The sequence below is a fragment of the Balaenoptera physalus genome, assembly GCF_965194825.1.
Source record: "Balaenoptera physalus genome assembly, chromosome: X".
NCBI classification, from domain to species: Eukaryota; Metazoa; Chordata; class Mammalia; order Artiodactyla; family Balaenopteridae; genus Balaenoptera; species Balaenoptera physalus.
The window spans coordinates 17,190,403-17,217,199 of record NC_138903.1 but is presented as its reverse complement, the minus strand read 5'-3'; the positions used below and the strand labels follow the sequence as shown (position 1 = coordinate 17,217,199).

Sequence of the window (26,797 nt, the reverse complement as noted above, 5' to 3'; positions counted from 1 at the left end):
ATAATAATATATAAGATGCATCTACAGATATATGCAGGGAACTGATAAATGCAGAGATCAGGATGGAGGCGTTCTCTGGGCAGGAGGGAGAGCTGTGATTAGGGGGAGGCATATGGAGCTCTGACTGTACAGATAACGCTTTGTGTCTTGGGCTGCATGGTGCGTGCATGGTTTTTCATTTCGTTATACTTAATGCTTTATATATAAGCTAAATATATTCTTTGGATATGATAAATTTCCTAATAAAAATAACATTTAAAATAAATCCACCAGCAATTTTTAAGTGAGACTATGTTCTCAGCACTTTGAAGAAGGAAGGGTTTTTTGGTTTTTAGTTTTTATTCCTGTTGCTTTTCTTCCACAGTTCATGGGGGTAATTTTAGTCAGATCATTCCTTACTTCTGCTTTACCTAAAAGGCTGATGGTAGAAATACAAATTGCAGCAGCTCCCCGTTGGCAATCATCAGAAAGCAGATTAAGTCGATCACCTCTCTCTCCCCCGACCTTGTCCCCTCCTTGTTCATCTCAGATGTTGCCGTGGTGGACATGAGCGATGTCTCCAGACAACCTTCCCTCTTCTACCATCTTGGAGTCCGTGAAAGCTTTGACATGGCCAATAATGTGATCCTGTACCACGACACCGATGCTGACACTGCTCTTTCATTGAAGGTAAAGAGTATTGTTCACCTTCTCCTGAATACTTTGTTTTGGGAAAGCAGTATTGTGTGTTCAGTTGAAATGTACACGTAGCAGAGGAGGTTGGAGAAAAACAATAAACATTTGCTTGTGCAGTTCCTTCCTTCCCACCCCAGGTTCTAGCTCACGCAGGTGACTTCCTGGCTTCTGTGAGCGTATGTGCTAGAGATGTGCGTTTGCAGGCAACTTGAATATTTCTAAGCTCATTGGGGAAGTGAAGGCAAAAACTCCTGTTAGTTTCTGTTGAAGCAAACACAGCACTTTGAATCCTCTATTGGGCAATTTGATCCAAACCTGCACATTAAAAAAAAAAAATCTCAACTTGGATAATAATAGGAAGATGTTTAACAGTTACCAAAATGGGTAGAAACGTTTAGCACAGATGTAATCAGTATTTAATCTGTCATTTTTTTCTCCCCAGTTTAAAGCCAAGCAAAACTGAAAACTTGTGTGTTCATACACAGCTCAGTAATTATTGAGAATTTTTAAATGTATTTTTGCAAATTTGATACAAGCTTTTTTGGATAACTGTACTTTTAAAAATGCTCCTGTTTGTAAAATGTGAAGGTCGGATGTGAGTTATTACAAAATTTAGCTAATATTAATGTTGCTTAATATCTTAACATTAGTCAGGAAATCCTGGTCTATGTTAAATCATTTCAGGAATAAAAGATTAGTTTGTTTACAGCAGTGTTACTCAACCTTGACTGCACTTTAGAATCATTTGGGGGGTTTGTAAATATCCCAGTACCCAGGCCACACCAAGATCAATTATGTCACAGTCTCTAGGGGATTTTTTTTAACCTCCCAAATGTGCAGCCAGAGGTGAGAACCAGTGGTTCAGAGTTAGCTTTCATGGACGTCATTTCTAAATGTTTAGCTACCTTAGCATTAAAAATCACTAGTATATAAATGACACAGTTTTGTGATGGCAAATTGGACATTTTTGTTTGTGTTTCTTAAGGTCTAATATTAACCAGATGTTTCTGGGTTCTGTAACAATTTGGCATTATTTCCTGGTAGAAATACTACCTATCTCAGATGTGTAACCTGTATGTGTTAATATATCACATACACCTTACATAGGTGTGTCCTCTCTCGTCCTAGCACAGTACTGTATTTTAAGAGTCATTCATGTGACAGTGGAAGAAGAAACTGTTTTGCTATTATACTTTACATTGTAAAATAGTTTCCCAAAGGGCTATAAACCAATCTAAATTACTTTAGATATTTAGATTTTTTTTTCTTTTACTGATATTCACTAAAGTGGTTATGCCTAGAAATATTTAGAATTAGAAAATGTGAAAGGGTAGATTATTCAGCTGTATTTTGATGAGAAACATGAAACTAGAATGTATTTTTTCCCAATTCAATAAATTTTTTTCCTCATTTGTGCGTTAGTGAACTCCTCTGGAAAGTCCCATGACCTAGATAAGTTTTAATTTTTAATGATACGGAAAAATACTTCCTAAAACAGAAATGGGTACTCAGTTATATCTGACGCCAGAAGAAGCGATCTGCACTTGTCAGAAAATAGAAATCTCAGAATACGTAAAGCACATTTTACGGGGACAGCTGTTTAATTATGTTTTCTTTTTTCAGCAAATGGCTTGCAGCGCATAAATGATACAGTCAAGGGCTGCATAACCATTATGCTAAGTTAACCGACTAAAATTGCTGTCATTGAGTTTGAGTTTGAAAATTCCTACAGTGAATATATATAAATATAATACCTATAGTGAGGTGTCAGGAATCCTATCAGCAACACCCCTTCTGTAGAAAGGCTGACTTGGGCGGGGGGTGGCCTGCAGCCTTCACACTGATGACTCAAGAAATGGTTCCAGGCCCGAGGTTACCATGGGCTGCCCATGCGCTTCATTGCTGTCACTGAGAAGGCGAGGTGCAGGGCATTCAGAGCCCTGAACTTGAATCTCAAAATATCTTTGGACAGAAGCATTGCCATTGCTATGGGAAAATCCTTATAACCATATATGTCCCCCAGGAATTCCAAAGCTAACCAATCATGATAAATTTTCCTTAGAACATGAATTTTACATTTCTTAGGGGCCCATTCTTTTTGAAGCTTTTTATGGGGGAGGTTTCAGATGATTAACTCTTGCTCTAAAATGGGTGCCAGATGATGGCATGGGGACAAAGTGCTTACTAGTGCTTATGGAAATTAACTGTTTTGGAAAAAAGCTATATTGATCCTATCTTTTCTTTTCAGGATATAGTAACTCAAAAAAACACAGTAAGTATTGTATTTTCAGATTTTTAACTTTGTGAATGTAAACATATAAAATGCTTGCCTGAAAATCCCACAGATAGCCAAGTGATGTCTAATTGTACCTGTTGGTTGTGTTTCTAAGGGGGACACCTAGAACCCCCTACCCCTCAAGCTGCCAGCTGGATCAGCCCCACTCAGCTGCCCAGGGTGCAGGGCAGAGGGCAAGGTCAGGCAGGTGTACTTGTTCTTCGTTACACACTAGGACTTTGAGCCTGGAACCACCCGGCTGTCTTCTGAGCTGGGTCGGTGTTCCTGTGGACCACCAGGATTCTTTCTGCTGGAGCCAGTACCTCCATACTTCCCACCAAAGTTTCCCTCACAACAGAGACATGAACTTATACTGGAGTTAAGGTGGGAGCCTAGCCCAAAGTTCCCTGCCACAAGCTGAAAAGAAGCGGGATGGAATTCCACTTCTTTCCATTTATGTGCTAGAGTCTCCTGATTTGACTTAAAAGTTCCTGCAGTGACATAGTGATAACACCGTGTTGGTTTGACTTGTATCATGAAACCCTCCCCCACCCTAAAAACATTCAAATAAGATCATGTCCTTGGAAATAGTGCCACGGTTATCCTGTACCTTTGAATGCCCCCCCCCAAAAAACTGCCCATCCTCCGAGAAATTGTGACCTAGACTAAGGACAGTTCTTTCTTCCTTCTCCTTTGGCCCTCAGCCACTGACCCTTCTAGAAGGGCAGGGCCTCTTGCCTCTTTTCCTAGTCCAGTTGGAGTTCCCAGAGGGAGAGGGAGAAAAGGGCCCAGGAGGTAGAGGTCTCCCGAAGGCGCCCTCCGCAGGGGAGCGGGAGCTTGGCGTGACGTCCCCCCTCCACAGAAGGCCCCACCCTGCAGCCGCGGGGCCCAGGCTTCCCCAGGACCCAGGCAGAGCTCCCTGCCGGAGGTGGAAGCCTTGACTCTCCTCCTCCAAGCCCGGGGATGAAATTCTAGAAACAAAACAAGTACAGTTTATGTCATTACCACTGGAGTGTGGGTTTAATAAGCTGACCTGAAAATAAGGCATCAAGGTGGTTTTCTTGGGAAAAGAAATGGGAAGATTTGTCGCTTCATTTTGTCCCATTTACATGCTAATACTGCCCACTTATGGCTCTTTCCTGTTCTTTCTAGATCTTGATTTCTTAAACTACCTCCTTCTTGGAGACAGGAATCCAGTCAAAGGGGATTGGGCCTGAGGCTGGGAGGCACAGGGTGTATTCCCAGCTCTGTCTCATAGTAACTTTGGGCAGTCATTCCATCCGCCACCCCAATCCTCAGTGCCCTCGTCAGTAAAATGAAAAGGTTGAACTCTGTCGTTTCGTTCATAGATAACTTCCAGCACTCATTGTCCGTCTTCCATATTTGTTGTACAAGTGAAAAGACGTAACTTGGGTTTAATACAAGGAATGTCTAGGAAACAGTTATTCCCTAAAACAAGAATTACATTCAGGAAAGGTGCAAGGAAGAAAACTCTTTATTTTTACATCCTGACTGTTAGTTGTGTCGGAGTCTAGAAATCCTGTTCTCCGGGAGACTTAGTGTCATTCTGTTACCATTCTACTACATACCCTCCCTTCTGGTATGTTCTCCCTTGTCTAAACACCCAGGAATTCCTTCACATTCTTGGTAATTCTACCGCAGCATCATTCTCCCTAGGCTTTTGTTTGTTTTGTTTGTTTTTTAGGAACAAACTTATTCTAAACGATTTGGCAATGAATATCTCTGCTGTATTTGGCATTACTTTAGAATTCTGTGCCCAGGACTGGTTGTCATGCTTGATGGGGTGTGAAAATTTAGATCATTCAGGAGAACAAAATAAAGGAGCAGAGGTGACTGGAAGGGTTGAAAATAGCACCTAAGAGGAAAAGTTGAAGGGAAGCAAACCTCAGGAGGTATTGTTCATGGTCATTTTCAAATGTTATCCCTTTTCAGGAAGCAGGGAAGCGGTTACTTCTACTCCAGATGTCATGGAAGTAGGGCAAACTGAAAAAAGGTTGGGGTCAGCAGAATGGACATCTCACAAGTAATGGTGATTAAACGTTGAAATAGAATGTCAAAGTAAATCAGCTGACTTTTAAGAAGAGTTTGTTCACTTGTCCCCTCCACATGGATGGAGGTAATGCTGCTTGGAAGCAGGGGTATGGATCGTGTAACACCAGAGGTTTTGAGAGAGAATCTGATGAAATTGTGGGTCTGTGATAATTGGATAGCTTTAAAAAAGAGAGCTACAACATAGTTGTAGCTGGTGAATTATAAAGTCCTGTGAGTCAGGTACAGATTAAATGCCACACACTGAACATGCAGCTGGGTGCTTGAAGTGATTTATGAATATATGGAAACCAAGATGCTTTGAGATCTCTGTCTTCAGGGAGTATTTTATGTTTCTAGAATCGTGCCTGATGATGTATGGAACTCGGCTTCATTTGGTAGAGGGATAGTGTATTAGCCAGGGTTCTACAGAGCAGCGGTCCCCAACCTTTTTGGCACCAGGGACCGGTTTCGTGGAAGACAATTTTTCCACAGACGGGGGCGGGGGCAGGGGGGGAATGGTTCAGGCGGTAATGCGAGCGATGGGGAGCGATGGGGAGGGGCAGACGAAGCTTCACTTGCCTGCCTGCCGCTCACCTCCTGCCGTGCTGCCTGGTTCCTAACAGGCCATGGCCTGGTACCGGTCCGCGGCCCAGGGGTTGGGGACCCCTGCTCTAGAGAAACAGAACCAATTGGAGATACAGAAAGAGGGAGATAGAGATATTTATTATGAGGAATTACCTCATGTAATTATGGAGGCTGAGAAGCCCAACAGTCTACCATCCGCAGGCTGCAGACCCAGGAAAGCCAGTGGTGTAATTCGGTTTAAGTCCAAAGGCCTGAGATCCAGGGGAGCCGATGGTGTAGATGAGAGAAGATGAGATGAGGTGTCCCAGCTCAAGCAGTTAGGCAGGAAAAAGAGGGCAAATTCCTGCTTCCTCTGCCTTTTGTCCTGGTCAGGCCTCGGTGGATTGGATGATGCCCCCCGACAGTGGGGAGGGCAGTCTACTTGACTGAGTCCGCTGACCCAGATGCTGATCTCATTCAGAGACACCCTCACAGACACGCCCAGAAATAATGTTTAATCTGGGCACCCTGTGGCCAGTCAAGTTGACACACAAAATTAGCCATCACAGATGGCTACATTTGCTTCCATTTCTAGGAGAAGTTGCTTTGCAGGGATGTAAAGGATGGGAAGCCAATCTCTAGGCTTCGGGCTGGACCAGACCTGCAGCCCTTCTGGGCTCTTCTGTTCTTCGGAAACACAGTATCACCTTTTGTGCTCACCTTTTTTTTCAGCTGATGCTCATAGTCTCGTGTTTTTTTTTTTTAAACTCTTTATTTAGGTATAATTGACATACCATAAAATGCACCTGTGTACACACAATTCAGTGATTTTTAAGAGTTGTGCAGCCATTACTACAACCCAGTTTTAGAGCATTTCCATCACCCCAAAATATACTTGTTTCCAGACAATGCCTGTTCCCATCCCAGCCCCAAGCAACCACTAATTTGCTTTATGTGTTATAGATTTACCTTTTCAGGACTTTTCATAGAAATGGAAGGATACAATAATGTGGTCTTTTGCATCTAGTTTCTTTCACTTAGCATGATGTTTGTGAGGTTCACCCATGATGTAGCAAGTATCAGTAGTTCTTTTTTATTGCTGAAAAGTATTCTAGTGTATGCATATTCCACGTTGTATTTATATATTCCCCAGTTGATGGACATTTGGATTGTCTCCACTTTTTGGTTATTATTCATAATGTTGCTATAAACATTCAAGTACAAGTCTTTGTGTTGGAAATATGTCTTCATTCCTCTTGTGTAGATACCTAGGAATGCAATTGCTGGATCATATAGTAAATATATGATTGACTTTGTAAGAAACTATCAAAATAATGTTCAAGGTGGCTGTACCATTTTACATTTCCATCAGCAATGAGAGGTCTGGCTTCACATCCTCATCAATACTTGGTATTGTCTGTCTTTTTATTATATCCATTTTAGTGAGTATGGAGTGGTATCCTATTGTCGTTTTGTATTTCCCTAGTGGGTAATGATGTTGAGCATCTTCTCATGTGCTTATTAGCCGTTCATAGTCTTTTTTTGGTGAAATGTCTATTCAAGTCTTTTGCTTATTTTTAGTTGGATTTTTTAGTCTTATTATGGAGCTGTAGAGTTCTTTGTATATTCTGGAAGCAAGGCTCTTATCAGAGACTTTATCAATTACTTCTTTTATGGCTCATGCTTTTGGTGTTGGTATCTAAGAACTCTTAGCCTAACCCAAGGTCACGAAGAATTTACTCCTATGTTTCCTTTTAAAGTTTTATAGTTTTGGCTCTTACATTTATTTCTCTGACCCATTTTGAGGTAATTTGTGTGTCTGGTGTGAGGTAGGGGTCCAGCTTCTTTCTTTTGCATGTGGCTATCCAGATGTCCCAGCACCATTTCTTAAAAAGACTATTCCTTCCCCATTGAATTTTCTTGGCACCTTTGTCAGAACCAACTGATCATAAATGTAAGGGTTTGCTTCTGGACTTGAAATTCTATTCCATTGACTTGTATGTTTACCTTTATTCCAGTACCACGCTGTTTTGACTACTGTACCTTTATAGTACGTTTTGAAATCAGGAAATCTGATTCCCCCAACTTTGTTCTTCTTTTTCAACACAGTTTTGGCCATTTGGGGCCACTTGCAGTTCCATATGAATTTGAGAATCAACTTTTCCATTTCTACAAAAAAGGCCATTGGAATTTTGATAGGGATTGCGTTGTATCTGTTTATCACTTTAAGACTTAACAATATTAAGTCTTCCAATCCAAAAACACAGGGTGTCTTTCCACTTATTTAGGTCCCCTTTAATTTCTTTCAGCAATGTTTTATAGCTTTCTGTGTACAAGTCTTTTACCTTCTCTGTTAAATTTATTCCTGCATATTTTATTCTTTTGGATATTCTTGTAAATGAAATTGTTTTCTTAATTTCCTTTTCAAGATTTGTTTTTAAAAAATACCTTTCGGGACTTCCCTCGTGGCACAGTGGTTAAGATTCCACGCTGCCCATTCAGGGGGCCCAGGTTCGATCCCTGGTCAGGGAACTAGATCCCACATGCATGCTGCAACTAAGAGTTCACATGCCGCAACTAAGGAGTCCATGTGTTGCAACTAAGGAGCCCACCTGCCACAACTAAGACCCAGCACAACCAAAATAAATAAATTAATAAGTATTTTTTTAAAAACTTTAAAAAGAAATACCTTTCACAGAAATCTTTAACACGTCATATTTTGCTTCATAATTCAGTATTTGAGTTAAAATATAATTCAGTTTTTGATCAGAGATCCATAAAAATGACTTCTTTTCATATATTATTTTCATACATTTTCATTCTTAGACTATCTTCTACTGCTTTAGAGATAACAAAGATAGACCCTTTCAGCATTTTATCCCTTCAGAAGACATATTTATATGATGAACAATCAAAAACAAGAGTGAAAATATAGCCTTTATGAAAACAAGAGTGAAAATGTAGCCAACCCCAAGAGACTACTTTATCTATTAAACCTTGGAACTTCCCGGTAGTTTGTTATTATTGTACATAGTCCACAGGTATTCTTTGTTTGTTTTAATTTCCTTTGTAAATATAACCATACTTTCAAAGTTACGTTATATTTTGCAGGTTGATTCCCCCCAGGAAGTAGACTCTGAGACTGAGTTTAGTGAACAGATTTATTGAGGAGTGCCCTTGGGATCACCTCTGAGGGAGAGGAGGGCAGGAAGCAGGACTGGGAAGAGAGAGAAATCCAACTGGGATGGAGGCTCAGTGGCAGCCTTGGCCGATTCCCCCTGGGGAGCTCTGAGCTGGAATGACCTTTTGGAGTAGTTCTGAGTTGGGATGGGATGGCCAGGCCTTTATTCTCCTGTATCCATCCCTCACTGGAAGGAGAGTGACATTGAGTGAAGTGCTCTCTGCAGCTGAGGCAGTTCCAGAATGGGCTGACAGCAGGGGTGAGAGCTACAATGCTCCTGGTAGCTGGGGCAGCACGTCCTTCCTTGAAGGGGGGATGTGGGTGTACGCCTGAGTGTCCACCACCTTATAATCATTTTACTTGAGAAATATGTAAATCACATATACCCCAAGACTAAGCATGTACCTCAAAAGCTGAGATGCACAGAAATAATTTTTTCCTTTGAATTGGTGGGAAATTATTTGGAAGCTATGCGTAGCCTCACCAGAGAGGAAGCATGGGGACATAAACCTTCCTTGTCCCCCAGGAAAATTACTAGCAGAAGATGAGGTTTTCCACTCAATACTTGTAGAAGAAATTGTTCAAAGTAAACTAGACCTTACTTTTCATTTGTCATGTCCTAAAGCCAGAGATCAGAGATGTTTTTTTAAAAGCAGAGTTAAATTTCCAAGCTAGGATCATGTTACTAAAAGACACGTTATTAAAAAACTAATCTGGTTCTTGACCTCTGGACTAGGTAATTATTTTTTTCCTCTGGAAAGCCAATGAGACTTAAAAGAAGCTCATTGTTCCCATCAAAATAGTTATCTCTATGATCCCAGTAAAGTGGAAATTCTTTGAGAAACAGACATTGGCAGTATTGGGAGTATTGTCTACAATACTGGAAGTCTTTTACCTGGCTTACAAGCACACTGAGGCCTCAAGTTTAGAATAACAGAATTTCTCCTGGTCCTTCCCTCTTGCCTTCCTCAGTTCTTCAGTTTGCTTTGGCTTGGGATCCAAAATTACCGAGGATGATGTAGATTGCTTAGGGACACTTTGGTAAAAAGGCAATTAAATTTCTTTTCTACTTTCCATATCCTTTGGGTTTTCTGAATTCAGAATCAGAATTTCTACCACTTTTATTAATTAAGACTCAATTTCAAACAAGAAAGCTAGCTCTCATAGTAGATGGAGAGGGAGAATTTTATTTTACACATTGAATGTGATTTATGTAAAAATGTCTGCCCTTTGAATATTTATTTCATTTGTATAGCTATTTTTTATTTCTACCTCTTCTTAAATTCTCTGTTCAAGTCTTTTTTGTCTTTTTTTCCCCTTCATGCCTGTGGTCTGTGTTCTCTTTTAAATTGGAGTACTCTGAATAAATAAGTAAATAAATTGGAGTACTCTGGAGGTGTGAACCATAAAACTTTTCTCTGTACCTCTTGAATATCACAGGAGTGATGTCACATTTCACAGGGCCAATGTCAGAACTGAGATATAAATATTTAATTCTGCCTACCAACTGAATAAGTCTTTAGTGTCCCATGATACCCGTTTATTTTCTTTAAGATGTAATTCACATACCATAAACTTCACCATTCACTCATCTGTTGGTGTTGGGCATTTTGTTTTGTATGTCATGTCCGTGTCTATTTAAGGATATTTCAGAATTAAGCTGGATTGACGGTTAGTGACAAGAAGTCTAGGAAGGGAGGGGGAGGACATGAGATTTGCCTGGCTCTGTGGTCATCTGTGGGCCAGTTGGCTAACCTTGCTGGGAATCGGTTTCCTCCCTTATAAAATGAGATGATTATTAATAAGGTGATTACTGTGATTTGTGCCAGCTCTGAAATAATTCTCTGACTTTATGATAGCCATTCTGTTATTTGAACAAAGCAGATGGACTCTTGGAATAGCTCAGTTGGTGCTACATGGCATGTTTCCAGCAGGGATATCTTCATTCACCTTTCAGTGGCACAGTAGTCTGATTATCCAGTTGAAATTGTTACTCAGCTTCTGTATATGCATTTGTTCCTCTTATGACCAGGCCAATATAGAAAGATAGCAATGTAGAATGCTATTTGCATTGATCTTTAAAAAAATGCATTTCCCTGATGTGCATGCATGCTGATTTTTAAAAATTCTCCTTTAACTGACTAGACAAAGAATTGTACCTTGTAATCATTTTTTTTTAGAATGGTACCTGACCTAGATTTTCTTCCTTAATAAATTGACTTTGTCAGACATGGTTATGTTAAATAATTTTTGAATTGTCTTAGGTTTGTGCATTTGCTCCCTAAATTTTCTTGGGAACAATTTTCTATGCTGTTTAAATTCTAGTTTTCACTAAGGATTTGCAGCCCATTTGTATTACAAGATATAAGCTCCAAAGCTTGAATCTGCCAGCAATCAAGATATGCATTCTTCCATAAGTGCTCAGAAATCAGCTTCTCTCATGGGTAGTATTAAACCACCTTCCATCTGCCTTAGATTTTTCCCCCTTCTTTTGAGTAGGCCATTTGTTGACTGATTAAATGTTTGTATCATTACTTTTAAAATGTTCCGTGGAAGGTCAAGCTGAAAGTCTCATCATGAGTTGGTTGGGATAAATTCTTACACACTTTATTTGCTCCAAAGAATTAATTTATAAAACTTGTGCTGTTTTTAACCAACTATGTGAGCTGCTGCTAGCCATAAACAAAACTAAGTGCTGGTGTAATGAGGCCCCTTCACTTGTGTTTCTGTGCTGGCCTTCCTGGGCCGCTGGCCTTCCTGCACAGGGCGCCTGCAGAGGAGCCTGCTGGGCGGTGCGTCCCAGGTGTTCTTGGTTAGTGGCCATGGTTGAACCTGATGGGCAATTAGGTTGAGACCCCAACATGCTCTGCTCTCCTGGGCTGTCCTGGAGAATCCAGACAGTTGTTTATGGATGAGACTCACACTATTATCATGGAAATGTTCATATATGAAGCCCACTGAAGAATCTCTGATGTCTTAGGGCTGCAGGTAGGCTGTTCTATATGAAACATCTGCTTGGAGTCCAGAGCAGGGTTTCTTACATTTTGGGGGCCTGGGACTCCTTTGTCAGTCTGGAGGAGCCTATGGACCCCTTCTCAGAATGTATCTTAAAGTGCTTAAATAAATACAAAGGATTACAAAGGAGACCAACTATATTTCAGTATGACTATATTTATACTGAAATATAGTTATCAAAAATATTTTTAAAGTTGTATATTGTAATCTATGTCCTCCTTTACTAATGTCTCAAATAATAAAATGAAGCAGCAAGTCTAAAAACTGTCATAATCTTGGAGTAGTGATAAGTATAAAAGTTATTTTGAGACCTCTGCAGGAACTGTAATATGACATGAAAAATTCTGTGATTTCTATTAGTGACAAAGTCCCATGTCCTGCTAAAACAAGAATGGGTTACCTACATTCCTGATCGAAGGCTCTGTTGCATTTCAATTAAAGGCAAATGATGACAGAGGTGGAATTTTGTTTTCTCATTCAAGCTCACAGACCCCCAAGAATTAATGGGCTCTGGGTTCAGAATTCCCAGTCTGGTCTGGTCTAGAACTATCTAACATAGCTAATACTTTTATTGGATGTCCACTGTGTGCCATGACTGTCTTTAAGCCTCTATCACTTAAAGAAATTGACAGTATTATTGTCTTCATTTTAAACATGAGAAAACTGAGGTTTAAGTGGATAAGTACATTTTCCGAGGTCATCATCTAGTATGGAGCAGAGTTGGGATTCAATCTTTGGCTATACAAATTCTCCACTATCTTGCTATGCTTGAGCTGAGATGATACTGACTTCCTATTTCAATAATCATAAGTTATTTCTTTTTTACCTAACTTAGCAAATGTGAAAAAAAAAACCCCACTACCCAGCTCTCCTGAGACAGTGATGAAATTGAAGTGCCTTCGTACACTACCAGTGGGAGTATAAATTGCTCCATCCTTTTTGACAGCAACTTGGCCACACATATCAAGAACCTTAAACTTGCTCTAGTAATCTCACTCCTGGGAAGCTATTCTTAGGAAAAGACCACAGTGTAAAGATGCCATATGCAAAGGTGTTCATCTCAGTGTATAGTAAGAAATTTCAAAACAAAGTTAAATAATAAGAGAATGATGAAGTACATTATATGTATTCACCAGTTGGTATATTAGGCAGGCGTTAAAAATTATGGCATTTTTATAACCACACTTTTGTAATGAGAGCTCTTTTAAAGATACCTATTATTTAACCTAGTGATGCTATGGGATGAACTGTTCATTGTGGTGATATTTGTAGATGGTAGTAGTTTGGGAAATCTCAGTTGCTAAGTTTAGAGCTAAAAACTTCAGAGGACAGATTCCTCCACTCCCTACCCTCATAGTGTCAGAGACCAGTGGCTTTTACTCTGCTCTCTGACTTCACTTACTGTATCAGAATCATCCTTTTGGAAATACTTGAAGAATGTTTAGAATAAGGGTTTACATAGTTATGTGCCTAGCATACTGGTTCTAATGCCCCTTTATGTAGGAAACTAAGCTGCCTTTGTTTAATTTGTTTTAATGAGCTGGATTCTTGAGAAGTTTCCATTTATAAATGTAACAATTACAAATATCCAAGCATGGTTTGCTATTGAACATGTGTTATGCTAATCAATGTTTTTCTTTTTAATTTTGGGTCTCCCCCACCAACAAAAGACTGAATGTGTTCCATCATTTGAAGATGTTTGGGCCTATTCTTTGTAAGAACAAAAGTACTGCACTCAAGAGCCTGTGCTTTCATTTGGAAGTTTATGAATTGCTTTTTAAAATGTAGTCATGAGCCCCAATTTCTTTCTGTAAAATTTCTTAAACTTCTATATACACTTTATGAAGGATTTTCTCAAAGGAAGTATTTTTACTTTCCCAAGGCTCCAGATGCCTGCTGTCTCCTCAGTCCTGTTCATTAAACTTGTTCAGTTGTCTTCAGAGTTCATGTGTTCCCTTTCTTTCTCCTTATTTTCTCAAACTGAGGCTAAATGTTTGCTCAGAGGATCAGATCCGCTCCAGCTGTGGGCAGGCTTTCACCAGCCTCCACCACTGCTGCTCCGCCCACTTGAGCCATAACCTGTGACAGCACAGAGCATATATTTGTCAAAATCTTATTTTTTCACACCTCATTATTGAGGATTAGAGCAGGACTGGGGCAAAGTTAACTTTTGTGCTATTTGGGTAGAATAGGTTTGCTAAAGGAAGACTGTCAAGATTTCAGTAGAAATATCTGTTTTGGAAATAGTTTTAAAACCTGTAACAATTCTATCCAAATAGGTTGGATTCCTGCACCTTCAACTTACCTACCTCTTATGGATACTCAGGTTTATTTAGTTGTAATCTTTTTTTTTTTTAATTAATTAATTTATTTATTTATTTTTGGCTGTGTTGGGTCTTCGTTTCTGTGCAAGGGCTTTCTCCAGTGGCGGCGAGTGGGGGCCACTCTTCATCACGGTGCGCGGGCCTCTCACTGTCGCAGCCTCTCCCGTTGCGGAGCACAGGCTCCAGATGCGCAGGCTCAGTAGTTGTGGCTCACGGGCTTAGTTGCTCCGTGGCATGTGGGATCTTCCCAGACCAGGGCTCGAACCCGTGTCCCCTGCATTGGCAGGCAGATTCTTAACCACTGCGCCACCAGGGAAGCCCCTAGTTGTAATCTTTGTATGTATTTTTATTAGAATTATTACTCTGTATAATATTACCTTTTAACAAAGCTGAGAGAAGAAATGAAAATAAGTACTTATAGAGTTACATTAACCTGTTTGTTTACCATTTCTGATTCGTTTCATTTGTTTCTGTGGATTCAAGTTACCAAATGGTGCTATTTCCTTATTCCAATACAGCTTTGTTTCCACCTGCATCTTTTGTACTTCTAGTGTCAAATATATTACATATCTATATGTTACAGGCCCCAACATATGATTATATACATCATCTTATGCAATTGTCTTTTAAACCAGTTAAGAAAGAAGAAATTAGCAACTATATTGTCTCTTACAATTACCTGTATAACTAACTATATTGCATACTTTATTTTTATCATGTGAATTAAAATTACTGTCTGGTGTCACTTGCTTTCAGCCTGAAGAACTTCCTTTAATATTTTTTGTAAGACAGGTCTGCTAGGAACAAATTATCTCAGTTTTTGTTTACCTGAAAATGTCTTTATTTCCCCCCAGATTTTCTTTCAGATCCTTTATTACAGTGTTGAAATTTTCTCTAGAAACCTTGTATACTTTCAGTGACGTTAGATTCACCTTTATTTTTAGATTGATTTTTTTTTAAGGGTGCACCACACGGCGTGCAGGATGTTATTTCCCCAACCAGGGATCAAACCCGTGCCCCTTGCATTGGGAGTGCGGAGTCTTAACCACTGGACCGCCAGGGAAGTCCCTCATCTTCATTTTTAAAAGATAGTTTTGCTAGATATAAGATTTTTGGTTCACTTTTTTTTCTCTCATCACTTTGAATATGTTGTCCTACTGCCTTCTAGCATTCATTGTTTCTGATGAAAAGTCAGATGTTTATTTTATTGGGTTGCCCTTGTACACAATAAGACACTTGTTTCTCTTGCTGTTTTCAAGACTTTGTCTTTCACAATTTTGACTACAGTGTATCTGGGTGTGGATCTCTTTGAGTTTATCCTACTTGGAATTTATTTAACTTCTTGGATATGTAGATTCATTTAATCAAATTTGTGAAGTTTTCAGCACTGATTTCTTTCAGTATTTTTCTGCTTCTTTCCTCTCCTTTCAGGACTCCCATTATGAGTTGTGTTTGTTGGTGCACTTGATGGTGTCCCACATTTCTTTGAGGCTCTGTTCATTTTTCTTCATTCTTTTTTCTCTCTGTTCTTCAGTTTGCATAATCCCTATTGATCTGTCTACAAGTTTACTGATTCTTTCTTCCACTTAAATTTCCTATTGGGCCCCTTCAGTGAATTTTTAATTTTGGTTATTATGCTTTTTAAGTCCAGAATTTCCATTTGCTTCTTCTTTGGTAATTCCTGATTCTTCATCGATATTCTGTATTTGATGATGCATTGTAGTTATACCTTTAATTTGTTAAGTATGGTTTCCCTTAGTTCTTCAAACATATCTATAATAGCAGTTTTCAAGTCTTTGTCTCCAAAGTCCAATACCTGGGTCCTTTCAAAGGCAGTTACTTGGTGCCTGCTGTTTCTCCTGTATACAGATCACACTGTCCTGTTTCTTTGCATGTTTTGTATTTTTTGTTGCTGAAAACTAGACATTTTAGATAATGTAGCAACTCTGGATACTGACTTTCTCCCTCCTGCCTCTGGAACTTGTTCCTGTTTGCTGGTTTATTTGTTTAGTGACTTCGCTGGACTAGTTCAGTGAAGTCTATTTCCTCCAGTGTGCAGCCTCTGATGTCACACCTCAGAAGGTGCAGCCTTGAACATGCACACAGCTACCCTAACCCTCCCATCCCCACCTGGGGATGACAGTGGTTATAGCTGGGCTCTCTTTGACTATATCTTTTCCCAGTTTCCCTGTTAAGTTTCTGACTGATCTTCCTCTATTGATATTACATCCAGTTGTTAGTCTCCCCTAATTGTTAGCTGATTGCTTTATTGTTTTTGCCAATCACCAGAGACATAAATGTTCCACAGTCTAATATCATTAACATTGGGCTTCTTTGCAGGGGTAGTTTTTAAAGCTGGTCTTTAAGGTTCACTCTGACCGCAGGAAGCCTTTCATAACTCTCTCTTCCCCTGTTTCTCTTTGTTAAACTTCTAGCTTGTCTACCTTTTACCCATTGCTATCATGGAGCTACCAGCCTCCTCTTAATTTCTTGCCATAAAAATCTCCATTGTCTTTGACAGTGCCTGTAGGTTTGAACTTCTCCATGCTATGTTTCACATAAAGTCAGTCCCCTTAGGGAGAGCTGCAAAGCTGTCTGTTCTTACAGCATGCCTCTACCCTAGGCAGAGCCTCTGCACCACTGCTCCAGAGCTGGGGAGGGGTGGGGGTAGCAGCCTGCCTCTCTCAGAGTGATACCCTGCTATGAGCGGGGTGCTGGGCAAGGGTAGCAGTCCCTGATCTTCTCAGCTTGCCTCTCTTGCCATGGAACCTTTGCCCTATGTGAGCTGGGACATAGATGATCAGGGCCCAGTATTCTTGGCCTGTTTCACCTAAGATAGAGCTTCTGCCATACAAGTGGGAACGCGGTGGAGAAATGGAGCCCTGGTCCTCTTGACCATGCTTGCCTGGAATAGAGCTTCTACAGGACAGGGCTGTGGTGAATGAGGATGCTGGTGGCCTAACCTTCCCAGGGAGAAACTGCCACCCTAGACTTGAAGCTGAGGGTGGGAGGGGGTCCCATCTTCTTGGCTGTACCCATCCAGAATAGAATTTGTCACTCTGGGCTCGAGGGTAGGGGAAGAGCAGGTTATAGCTCAAATACTAGAGTCTCAGTCTTCTTATCAAGATTTAATCGATTTTCTCGAGTAAAGGTTCCTCCATTTGCTGTATGTTCTTAAGACAATTTATAGAGACTTTAAATGGTTTTTTAAAAATATTTGTTACGAGTTATGTTTGTTTTTCTGGGGAGGGGATCTGAGGAGCTCCACACACCTCCAGCCTAGCTCTAACTTTTTGAAAATAGCAAACTCTATTTTTTCAATAGAGAAATTTTGAAGAAAAAAAAAATTTTTTTTTTTTACCTTCTGGACTTCACTGATTCACACAGCTCTTTTCTCCCTCTTAGTCTGAACTAGGAAATCTTTTACCATAAACTCGACCAATTTCAGGTAGAAGAACAAGCAGTTTAACTTCTGAGTGTATAAATGGCATTTAATTTAATTAACTTTAGCAACATGGCTTTCTTGTTATAGATGATGGAGAAATTCGTCTCTAACCTACCAAAACCTTACTTTGCTGGGCAATTTGAACCTGTCTTTGAGAATTTGAAGATATTACCAGAGGGGGAAGGGTCTTTGTTCCTCCTATTCCCCAGTTATCACCAACACACCAAAAATTTTGCTCCTTCTCTTTGTAACAGACTGACATTTGTAGTTTGAGGTGTTTAACCCCAATATCTAGTGTCCACGGGGACAGTGTCCAGCTGCTATTTTGCAGCAGGGTAAGTACTCTCATAAAACCTATTATCAGGAATCATGAAACATCAGGAAGCTTAGTGTTAGACAAGGGTTGGCCCACCACCTGTTTTGGTATGACCTGTGAGCTCACATTGGTTTTTACAGTTTTAAATGCTTGGAAAAAAATCAGAAGATGAAGAATACTTCAGGACATGTGAAAATATGAAATTCAAATTTGTGCCCATAAATGAAGTTTTATTGGGATACAGCCATGCTCATGTGTTTACATGTTGTCTGCAGCTGCTTTCATGCTGTAACAGCAGAGTCGAGTAGTTGCAGTAGAAATTATATGGCCCACAAAACCAGAAATATTTACCATCTGGCCTTTTACAGAAAAAGTTTGCTGACCGTCTCAAATATGGTTGAGTGGAGCAGCGCTAGTCATTTTTGCTTAACGAATTATTTTAGGGCCTAAAGACATGTCTTGACAGTGCTATAGATGCCCTAGAAGGTACAAAAGAGGGAGAGAATTGCAGGACAATTATTTGTATTTTGAATTTAGATAGAAATAAGAATGCCACCTGTCCTTGTGTAAGCAAATCTTATTCAAAAGGAAAACTTTAAAATATCTGTCACATATTTGTTTCAAGCTAGTTCCCCAATGTGGAAAGTTTTCCCAAGACTTCTGTTTGATCTGAGATTGTAGCATTCTGACAGTTGTCTCTGTGATGAATGAATTTCTTTTTAATTTAGATGAAACTGTGTTGTTTCTTTGACTTCTCTTTCTTGGTGAAAGTGTACTTCCCAAGGTTATGTCTGCATTATGCCAAAATTATTTCTGGCATCGTGTAAATTCTTTAAAACTTAGTGAAGATAAAGGAATTAGAAAGTCTGAAATTTTAACCTAGTTGCTTTTTATGACAGTATAGACAAATGATTGACTATGATAGAAGAATGTCATATAAAAACATATTATAGTCCTCCAAATATGCTAAAAACTGAGCATGGGCTTAATGCTATTTAAAGGTAGTGTTTATGCTTTACAAAGGATTCCAATTTGACTATGAATCATGATTATTCCATAGAAAAAAGATACTCTTTTACTTGAGTATTGTTTGACAATATAAAAATTTTTAAACAGATCCTTTTTTTTCAAAACATCTCTGAGACTAATCATATTTATTAATATCTGCTTCTTGCAAAACAGTTTTTACTCAACAAAGTTTATAAATAGTTCACCTGTGGTTAAATTATCAAATAACAAGGCTTTTCCACCTATGCTGAAAGAAAGAAAATAAGCCTTTACATCGTAATCCTTGGTTATCATTGGGCTGAAGTTCCCTCTGATTTGGGAGGATATGTAATGAAACGATGTAATTTCTGAGACTTAAAACCCTAAAATCTTTGCTGATGAAGTTCAGAAACATATATAGATCAGTTCAGTGTTTGAAACCAAATTTTTGTCGTATGTCCATGTGTTAGAGCTTGTGAAATTGAGTGGTTTCCTGTTTTGCGTATGATAGATTCATAGTCATATTGTGCAAGTTGTTCATCGTCAGTCATTTTCTCCTTTCCTGTCCCACCAAGGTTCCACCTGCCCAAGTCCACAGCTGTGCTTCTGCATCAATTATTTCGTGAAACATTTTTGTTTCTTCTTCCCAGGCATCTAGTGGAAATTATTATTTCATCCCGTACATCATGACACCATGCGCTGATTATTTTTGCTGCGAGAGTGACGCCCAGAGACGTGCCTCGGAGTACATGCAGCCCAACTGGGACACCATCCTGGGTCCGCTGTGTGTGCCCCTGGTGGACAGGTTTACTAGCCTCCTCAAGGACATCCATGTGACCTCATGGTAATTCCCATCAACCGTCAACAACACTGGGAGCTTTGCCAAAATTTTCCTTTCACGTCCATGGAGGTGACGTAACTTCAAGAGACCTTAGTGCCCAGAGAGTGGGAAACCCCGACCAATTATTTTGAAGTCATCCTGGAATCCAGTGTTCCTTACTGTCTCACTAAGTTGGGCCGTTGAGGTGTAACCAAAAGAAATAAAACTGGAGTTGAGGTCAGGGTTGAGCTTGTGTTTGGCTCCAACTCCCTGTGTGACCTTGACAAATAACTTTTCTGTAGCTGTTCTCTCATCTAGAAAATAAGGAACTTAAGTCACTGATTTTCTTTCATGCTCCTTCAACTCTGAGATTCTGTGTTTCAAGGTCATTTCTGAATGTGATTTCCTCCCTACTACCAATCAGCTGTTAAGGTTGTTAAAATGCGTCAGCAAAGTCATTCCAACCATAAGTCCTTGTGCTGTAAAAGTCGGGATGTACTGAGTCAAGCTGAAGCCGTCCTGACCTCAGCGTGTCCTGTGACGTGTTCTTGGTAGATTTATGTCAGAGAAGGTCTGGAGTAGTGATTCAGGAGTTGACAAGTTTGGGTTTGAATCCCGGCTCAGGTGCTTCTTCACGGTGTAGCCTTGGAACACTCAGCTCACCTCTTTGAGCCTCGGTGCTCAAGAAACCAGTCCTTAACACATCCCTGTTCTAAAACTTGAAGGCAGAAAAATTATTCTACTTAACCAAAGGATCCAGTTTTGGGGAGTTTTTTTTCTTGCCTGTGGCCAATTTAAAGGATTTACTCCTGAAAGTTACGTCTCAAGAAGGATTTGTCCTTCCAAAACAAATGAAAGTCCGAAGCACTGGCAGAACTGACTTAAAATGAAATGTAAGGGACCACACGTCCCTGTGGCTCGCGTTGTGGCTCCCCGAACTGTGGAGCGTTACTACTGTAGGGTTGGTGTGAGGTGCACACTTGCTAACAGTCTGTTGTCTTTTTCTATCCTATCACCTCTTCTCTGGACACAGAGTTTCTGCTACAGATTGTAGTGGGAAAAGAAGACTGGAAACCCAGACATATGTGACCGCATGCCAACAGAGAAAGCAAATGGGGGACCTTTTGCAGCACACCCCTGGAAAGCCTCTTTCAGTCCCCCCTTGCTAACTATTGTCTTATTGCACAGTGACCATTTTAGTGAAGCTCAGGGAGAGAACTCTCTCAGTATCATCTTTTCAGGTCTGACAAGGAAGTAGGCTAGCTTGAGTCTGCTAGATGAGCAAGGTCTTTGCAACAAGTAGATTCAAGTTTGTTTCTTATTCACTTCATGTATGTTTCAGTAGGAAAACAACTCTTTTGATTTGGTTTAATTTCAGAGAACTTGAAGTACCTGTTAGTTGATTCCACTCCTTGAACTACCTGATAGCTGGCAAGGGTTGGTGAGAGGGTAAATGGTGCTTATGGTTTAAAACATCTGTAACAGGGATGGCAGATAAATTTTCAGCTCAAGTGCCAACTTTGATAGATTGATAAAGGCTACCCGGAGCCCTGTGCGGAAAAGGGGTTTGAAGCTATTTCTTTTTTTAATCTTTTTTTAAAATTTATTTATTTATTTATTTATTTTTGGCTGCGTTGGGTCTTTGTTGCTGTGCACGGGCTTTGTCTTGTCGCGGCGAGTGGGGGCTACTCTTCATTGCGGTGTGCGGGCTTCTCATTGCAGTGGCTTCTCTTTTTGTGGAGCGTGGGCTCTAGGCACGCGGGCTTCAGTAGTTGTGGCGTGAGGGCTCAGTAGTTGTGGTGCACGGGCTCAGTAGTTGTGGCGGGCGGTCTTAGTTGCTCCGCGGCTTGTGGGATCTTCCAAGACCAGGGCTCGAACCCATGTCCCCTGCATTGGCAGGCGGATTATTAACCACTGCACCACCAGGGAAGTCCCTGAAGCCATTTCTAAGTCCACATTGATTAGCAACATCTTCCCTGGTTACCAGAGGCAGAAATGGCTGCATGTTTATTACGTATATGATGTCTCCAAGCCATATTTAATTCAGTGTTTTGTTCATTTACTTACAAGTTACCATTCTTATTAGGTTTCTTAGTTTATTAAAACTATTTTTCAGAATTACCCTTGAAAACAAGTCTAAACTATAGTATAAATTTTTACTTGTCAGGCTGAACTAATAACACTTTCATAGCTTTGATGCCTTTATAGTCCAGCAAATGGACAATGGTTGTCACCCAACTTAATGACTCATTTGATTAATCATAGAATTTTAAACGTTAGTAGAATCTGCTAATTTGCTCATCATTGGGGTAATAAGCAATAGACAAATAAGGAAATAAAAATTAAAGCAATGCACTGATAATTTTATCAGAGCACTTTCTGAGGGCCATCACTTAATTCCTGAAATATTCATTGAGATCTTATTATAAGCATTGGACCAGGCTGTGTACGGTAAACACTTTTTTTGACATAGTTTTATAACTATTAAAAGTGACATTTGTTATTCTTAGGTGTTGTTTTTCATTCTCTGAAGAATATTACTTACTGAACTTATTCTTTTTAACAAACAGCCTAATTTTACTGTCTACAGTTAAAACATTTCAACTGCTTAATGGGTTGACAGTATTACAGCTTGGCAAGGCCCAGTCTCCATAAAAAAAAAATTACTTGGAGCGTAGACAACATATTTAAGTCAATCTATGGTCATTATAAGTTGGCCTCTGTATACCAAATTCGGTCATTTTTAAAGATTTTAAACCAAATACCAGATACTAGCATTGGTTCTTTGAGGGGCTATGGTGAGACATTCCAGTGTGGATTTAAACTGTTCGAAATGTTGTCATACATCCCTATTATTATCTAGACGCCCACATGAAGGAAGTTTTACGTCTTACATTAGAAAAGCACTCTGGCTGTCAAAAATGACAAGGGGCGTAGGGGGTAAAAGGCCGAGGTTGCCCATAAGCGTCCAGGCACGGCTTCTTGGATTGCTCGTGGACACATCCAGGTTCTGGCTCTCGACCAGCTGCAAAAAGCTTTGTGATTACTAGCTGGGGACACCTGATAGATACATTTTAAAGAAGTTCTCATTTTACTCTGTTTCATGGCTTTGGAGTTTTGTTCAGCTTTGTGAAAATCTCTTCATCGTGGGGGAAATTACTATTCAAGTAAGGTACTTTCTTGTCTTCTTTGTGTTTGAAAATACCAGAGAGAGGGGGATGGGCTGGGGTGGGTAGCAAGTCTTGTGGGTCATCCAGATACATATGGGGTCAAGTTTGAAAATATTTTCAAGGTCATAATGAACTGATATTTCTTTGTTACTGTTTAGTGGTGAGTTTTTACAGAATGTCACTCACAAGTAGGACGTGTCTCCTGTTTGCTGATGCAGGGAGTCTGAGGTCTGGGCGAGGCCCCCATGTGTTAGCCTAAGTCCTGTCAACGAGAACCAAGTTTGTTTGAGCTGCTAAGGGCAACACAGTCCTGGATGCACATGGATGTGACTGGAGGTTTTCTTGTTTTCCTCTCCAGTGCTTATTACAAAGAAGCCTTGTTAAATGACATCCGGAGAGCCAGAGAGAAATACCAGGGTGATGAACTGGCGAAGGAGCTGGCTCGCATCAAACTCCGCATGGACAATACCGAGGTTCTGACCTCAGACATCGTCATTAATTTACTGCTGTCCTATCGTGATATCCAGGTATGAAATATGCTTGTCTGAGGCTATCACAGTTCTTCCTTGACATGAGGAATTTCTCATATGAAGTACTCTTACACTGGATGTATGGTTAGGTAGCTGTTTTACAGACAAAATAGGGATGTGGCTAGGTCATAGGTCACCTCGCATATCTGTTGTGGTGGAAATATTGAAGAAGGTTTTGTCATATCAGAAGGCCACTCCAGCAAAATCTCAGAAACAGTACTGCTTAATAAAAGGAATTAGAATTAAACAGTTTATGTGCACTTTGTGTTAGGCGTTGTTCCAAGCCCTTTGCAAGTCCTAATTCACTTACTCCTCTTCATAAGCCTATGGGGTGTACGCTTGGATTATCCCCATTTCACAAATGAGGAACATGAGGTACAGAGAAGTTAAGTAACTTGCCTAAGGTCACACAGCAGTTGGCAAAGTCAAGATTCAAACTGAGGCAACCGGCTCTGTCCTCTTTGCTCTTAACTCCTCTGCTACTTCCTTTAGGCCTTTGTCACTTCCTTCTTTGTTTACCACTGCCTGTTAGTGAAAGGGAGAGCAGGAGTAGCAGAGGCAAGTCCAGGACCCAGGGAATGCAGGGGTTTATTCTAAGACAAGTGACAGAGGCTTCTGGAGAGTTCTTGAGACAGGGTTTGTAGAATATGGTACCATGGAGGAAATCAGTCGTTTCCTCCCTCCAAGTTTAATGCTGTGGAGCCATTTCTAAGGATGTCTTGCCTTCCTTCCTTTCCATTGGAGGAATGCAGGGCAACGTACATAACCTGCAGAATTCTACAAAGCCATATTGGAGGTTGTTGGCCACGGGTCTTTAAATCTGAATGAGAGAGACTTCCATTTACGACCTGAACCGAGAACAGAGTCAGCCACTTAGGGAACGTGCCCCTGGTGATAAACAGATGCATCTAATTGATTTTAATAGCAGATGCTATTAGGAATTATGATGATTAAATTATGCCCCATGGAACAAGAGAATGGGAATGACCTTTTTTGAAGTTTTTCTTCTGTTGAGCTGCTGGCTTCCTTCTGCCCTTGCTTTCACGCATCCCTCCTCTTTATAACCTTCCGTTGGTGGGACTCTCGGGCTCAAGGGTGAGCCGGAAGCTTCTTGGCAATACTCTGCCTTCCCTTTCCTTGGGTAGCAGCATCGAGGTGTAAAGCCACAAAACAGACATGAGATTTCAGTGGGAAATCCTCATCTGCTAACTGTGGCTGGCTGTCAGCGAGTTGGCCCGAAACGATTGTAAGCCCGGCTGAAAGGGTAGCAGATGGCACTGCTCGGAGGGGACACAGCTGAGACAAACACGGTAGCAATTTCTCCCTGGGTAATTATGCAGTTTAGAGCTGTGGTTCTCAAGCGGGGGACATGTGGCAGTATCTGGAGATATTTTTGGTTGTCACAACTCGAGGAGAGAGGGGGAAGTGCTCCTGGCATCTAGTGGGTCAAGGCCACGGATGCCGCTTAACATCCCACGATACACAGCACAGCCCCCACCATAAAGAATGATCCAGCCCCCAAATGTCAGTAGTGCCAAGGTTGAGAAATTCTAGTTTAGATGAATGTGATTGTTTCTGACAAAATAGGAAGGATTGGGATGTTTCCCCCCATTTACATGGCAAATAACTGTAAGATTTCCTACATGTTTATGTCCCGTTCATTTTAACCCACAGCCCTGCTGGTGTTAACTCTCCCACACTCAAAATGTGGTAGCTTTTCCTGGCTGCTGGGCTCATTTGTTTTCTTTTATCGTCTTTGAATCTAACTTCCTTTCCTCGGTCCTTTTGTGACCTCTGATAGCAGTGATTCTTTCTCTGACTTCTCTCTCATCCACCTTGTTGTTTTTAATCTCATTGCTATTCTTTTAAGGGCTTTAACGTCACTAAATGCTGCCTGTAGGGAAAGGCTTGTACTTAAATGCTGAGGCAGTCTCATGTTCGTTCAAAATAACCTGCGAAGAGCGGTGTTTCCTGTCTTTCTCACCTTGGGACCTCTTGCCAACAGGACTATGATGCAATGGTGAAGCTGGTAGAAACACTGGAAATGCTGCCGACGTCTGATTTGGCTGACCAGCATAACATTAAATTCCACTATGCATTTGCACTGAATAGGTGAGAGTGATAATGTGCGTATAGAGTTTTGAAACGTGCCAGCTGTTAAATTGTTTCCTTCTTTCATTCAGCCCTCATTGAGTATGAGCCAGATCCTGAGCTGAATGCTAAAGTAAACAAAATGGACAAGGCATGATCTTAACCTTCAGGGACTTTGTCTTTGGAACATATATTCTAGCTCTGAGGTCAGACATGTAACTAAATCCATACAGCTCAGAATGATAAATATCTTAATGAATATTGAAGCATAGTAGAGGGAGGAAGGCATTTTGCTTTGGGGTTTTAAATAAGCTTCTCTGGGGTCTTTGGGGCTGGGTTGTTTTGTTTTTTTTTTCCCAACATCTTTATTGGAGTATAATTGCTCTACAGTGGTGCGTTAGCTTCTGCTGTATAACAAAGTGAATCAGCCATAGTTATACACATGTCCCCATATCCCCTCCCTCTTGCGTCTCCCTCCCACCCTCCCTCCCTATCCCATCCCTCTAGGTGGTCACAAAGCACCGAGCTGATCTCCCTGTGCCATGCAGCTGCTTCCCACCAGCCATCCATTCTACATTTGGTAGTGTATATATGGCAATGCCACTCTCTCACCTCGTCCCAGCCCATCCCTCCCTCTCCCCGTGTCCTCAAGTCCAGTTTCCACGTCTAAGTCTTTATTCGTGTCCTGCCCCTAGGTTCTTCAGAACCAATTTTTTTTAGATTCCACATATATGTGTTAGCATACCGTATTTGTTTTTCTCTTCCTGACTTACTTCACTCTGTATGACAGACTCTAGGTCCATCCACCTCACTACAAATAACTCAATTCCGTCTCTTTTTATGGCTGAGTAATATTCCAATGTGTATATGTGCCACATCTTCTTTATCCATTTATCTGTCAATGGACACTTAGGTTGCTTCCATGTCCTGGCTATTGTAAATAGAGCTGCAGTGAACATTGTGGTACATGACTCTTTTTGAATTATGGTTTTCTCAGGGTATATGCCCAGTAGTGGGATTGCTGGGTCGTATGATAGTTCTATTTTTAGTTTTTCAAGGAACCTCCATACTGTTCTCCATAGTGGCTATATCAATTTACATTCCCACCAACAATGCAAGAGGGTTCCCTTTTCTCCACACCCTCTCCAGCATTTATTGTTTGTAGACTTTCTGATAATGGCCATTCTGACCTGTGTGAGGTGATACCTCATTGTAGTTTTGATTTGCATTTCTCTAATGATTGGTGATGTTGAACATCCTTTCATGTGTTTGTTGGCAATCTGTATATCTTCTCTGGAGAAATGTCTATTTAGGTCTTCTGCCCATTTTTGGATTGGGTGGGTTTTTTTTTT

General features: G+C 40.5%; 1 protein-coding gene across 5 annotated transcripts in view; it reads left to right on the top strand.

Annotated features, from left to right (window-relative positions):
* MAP3K15 (mitogen-activated protein kinase kinase kinase 15) overlaps positions 1-26,797 on the top strand; it is a 148,224-nt gene that overhangs the window by 30,321 nt on the left and 91,106 nt on the right. For 3 of the 5 annotated variants that reach the window (XR_014258911.1, XM_082446935.1, XM_082446932.1), the window contains exons 2-6: positions 530-669; positions 2,924-2,947; positions 19,485-19,678; positions 23,183-23,351; positions 25,360-25,466. Coding sequence is in view for 4 of the 5 variants with exons in the window: in XM_082446935.1 (XP_082303061.1) it covers positions 530-669; positions 2,924-2,947; positions 19,485-19,678; positions 23,183-23,351; positions 25,360-25,466 (634 nt within the window). In the remaining variant the exon portion in view is untranslated. Of the gene's footprint in view, positions 1-529; positions 670-2,923; positions 2,948-3,376; positions 5,001-19,484; positions 19,679-23,182; positions 23,352-25,359; positions 25,467-26,797 lie in introns of those variants that run through there. The other 2 variants (XM_082446933.1, XM_082446934.1) reach the window with 2 other exon arrangements.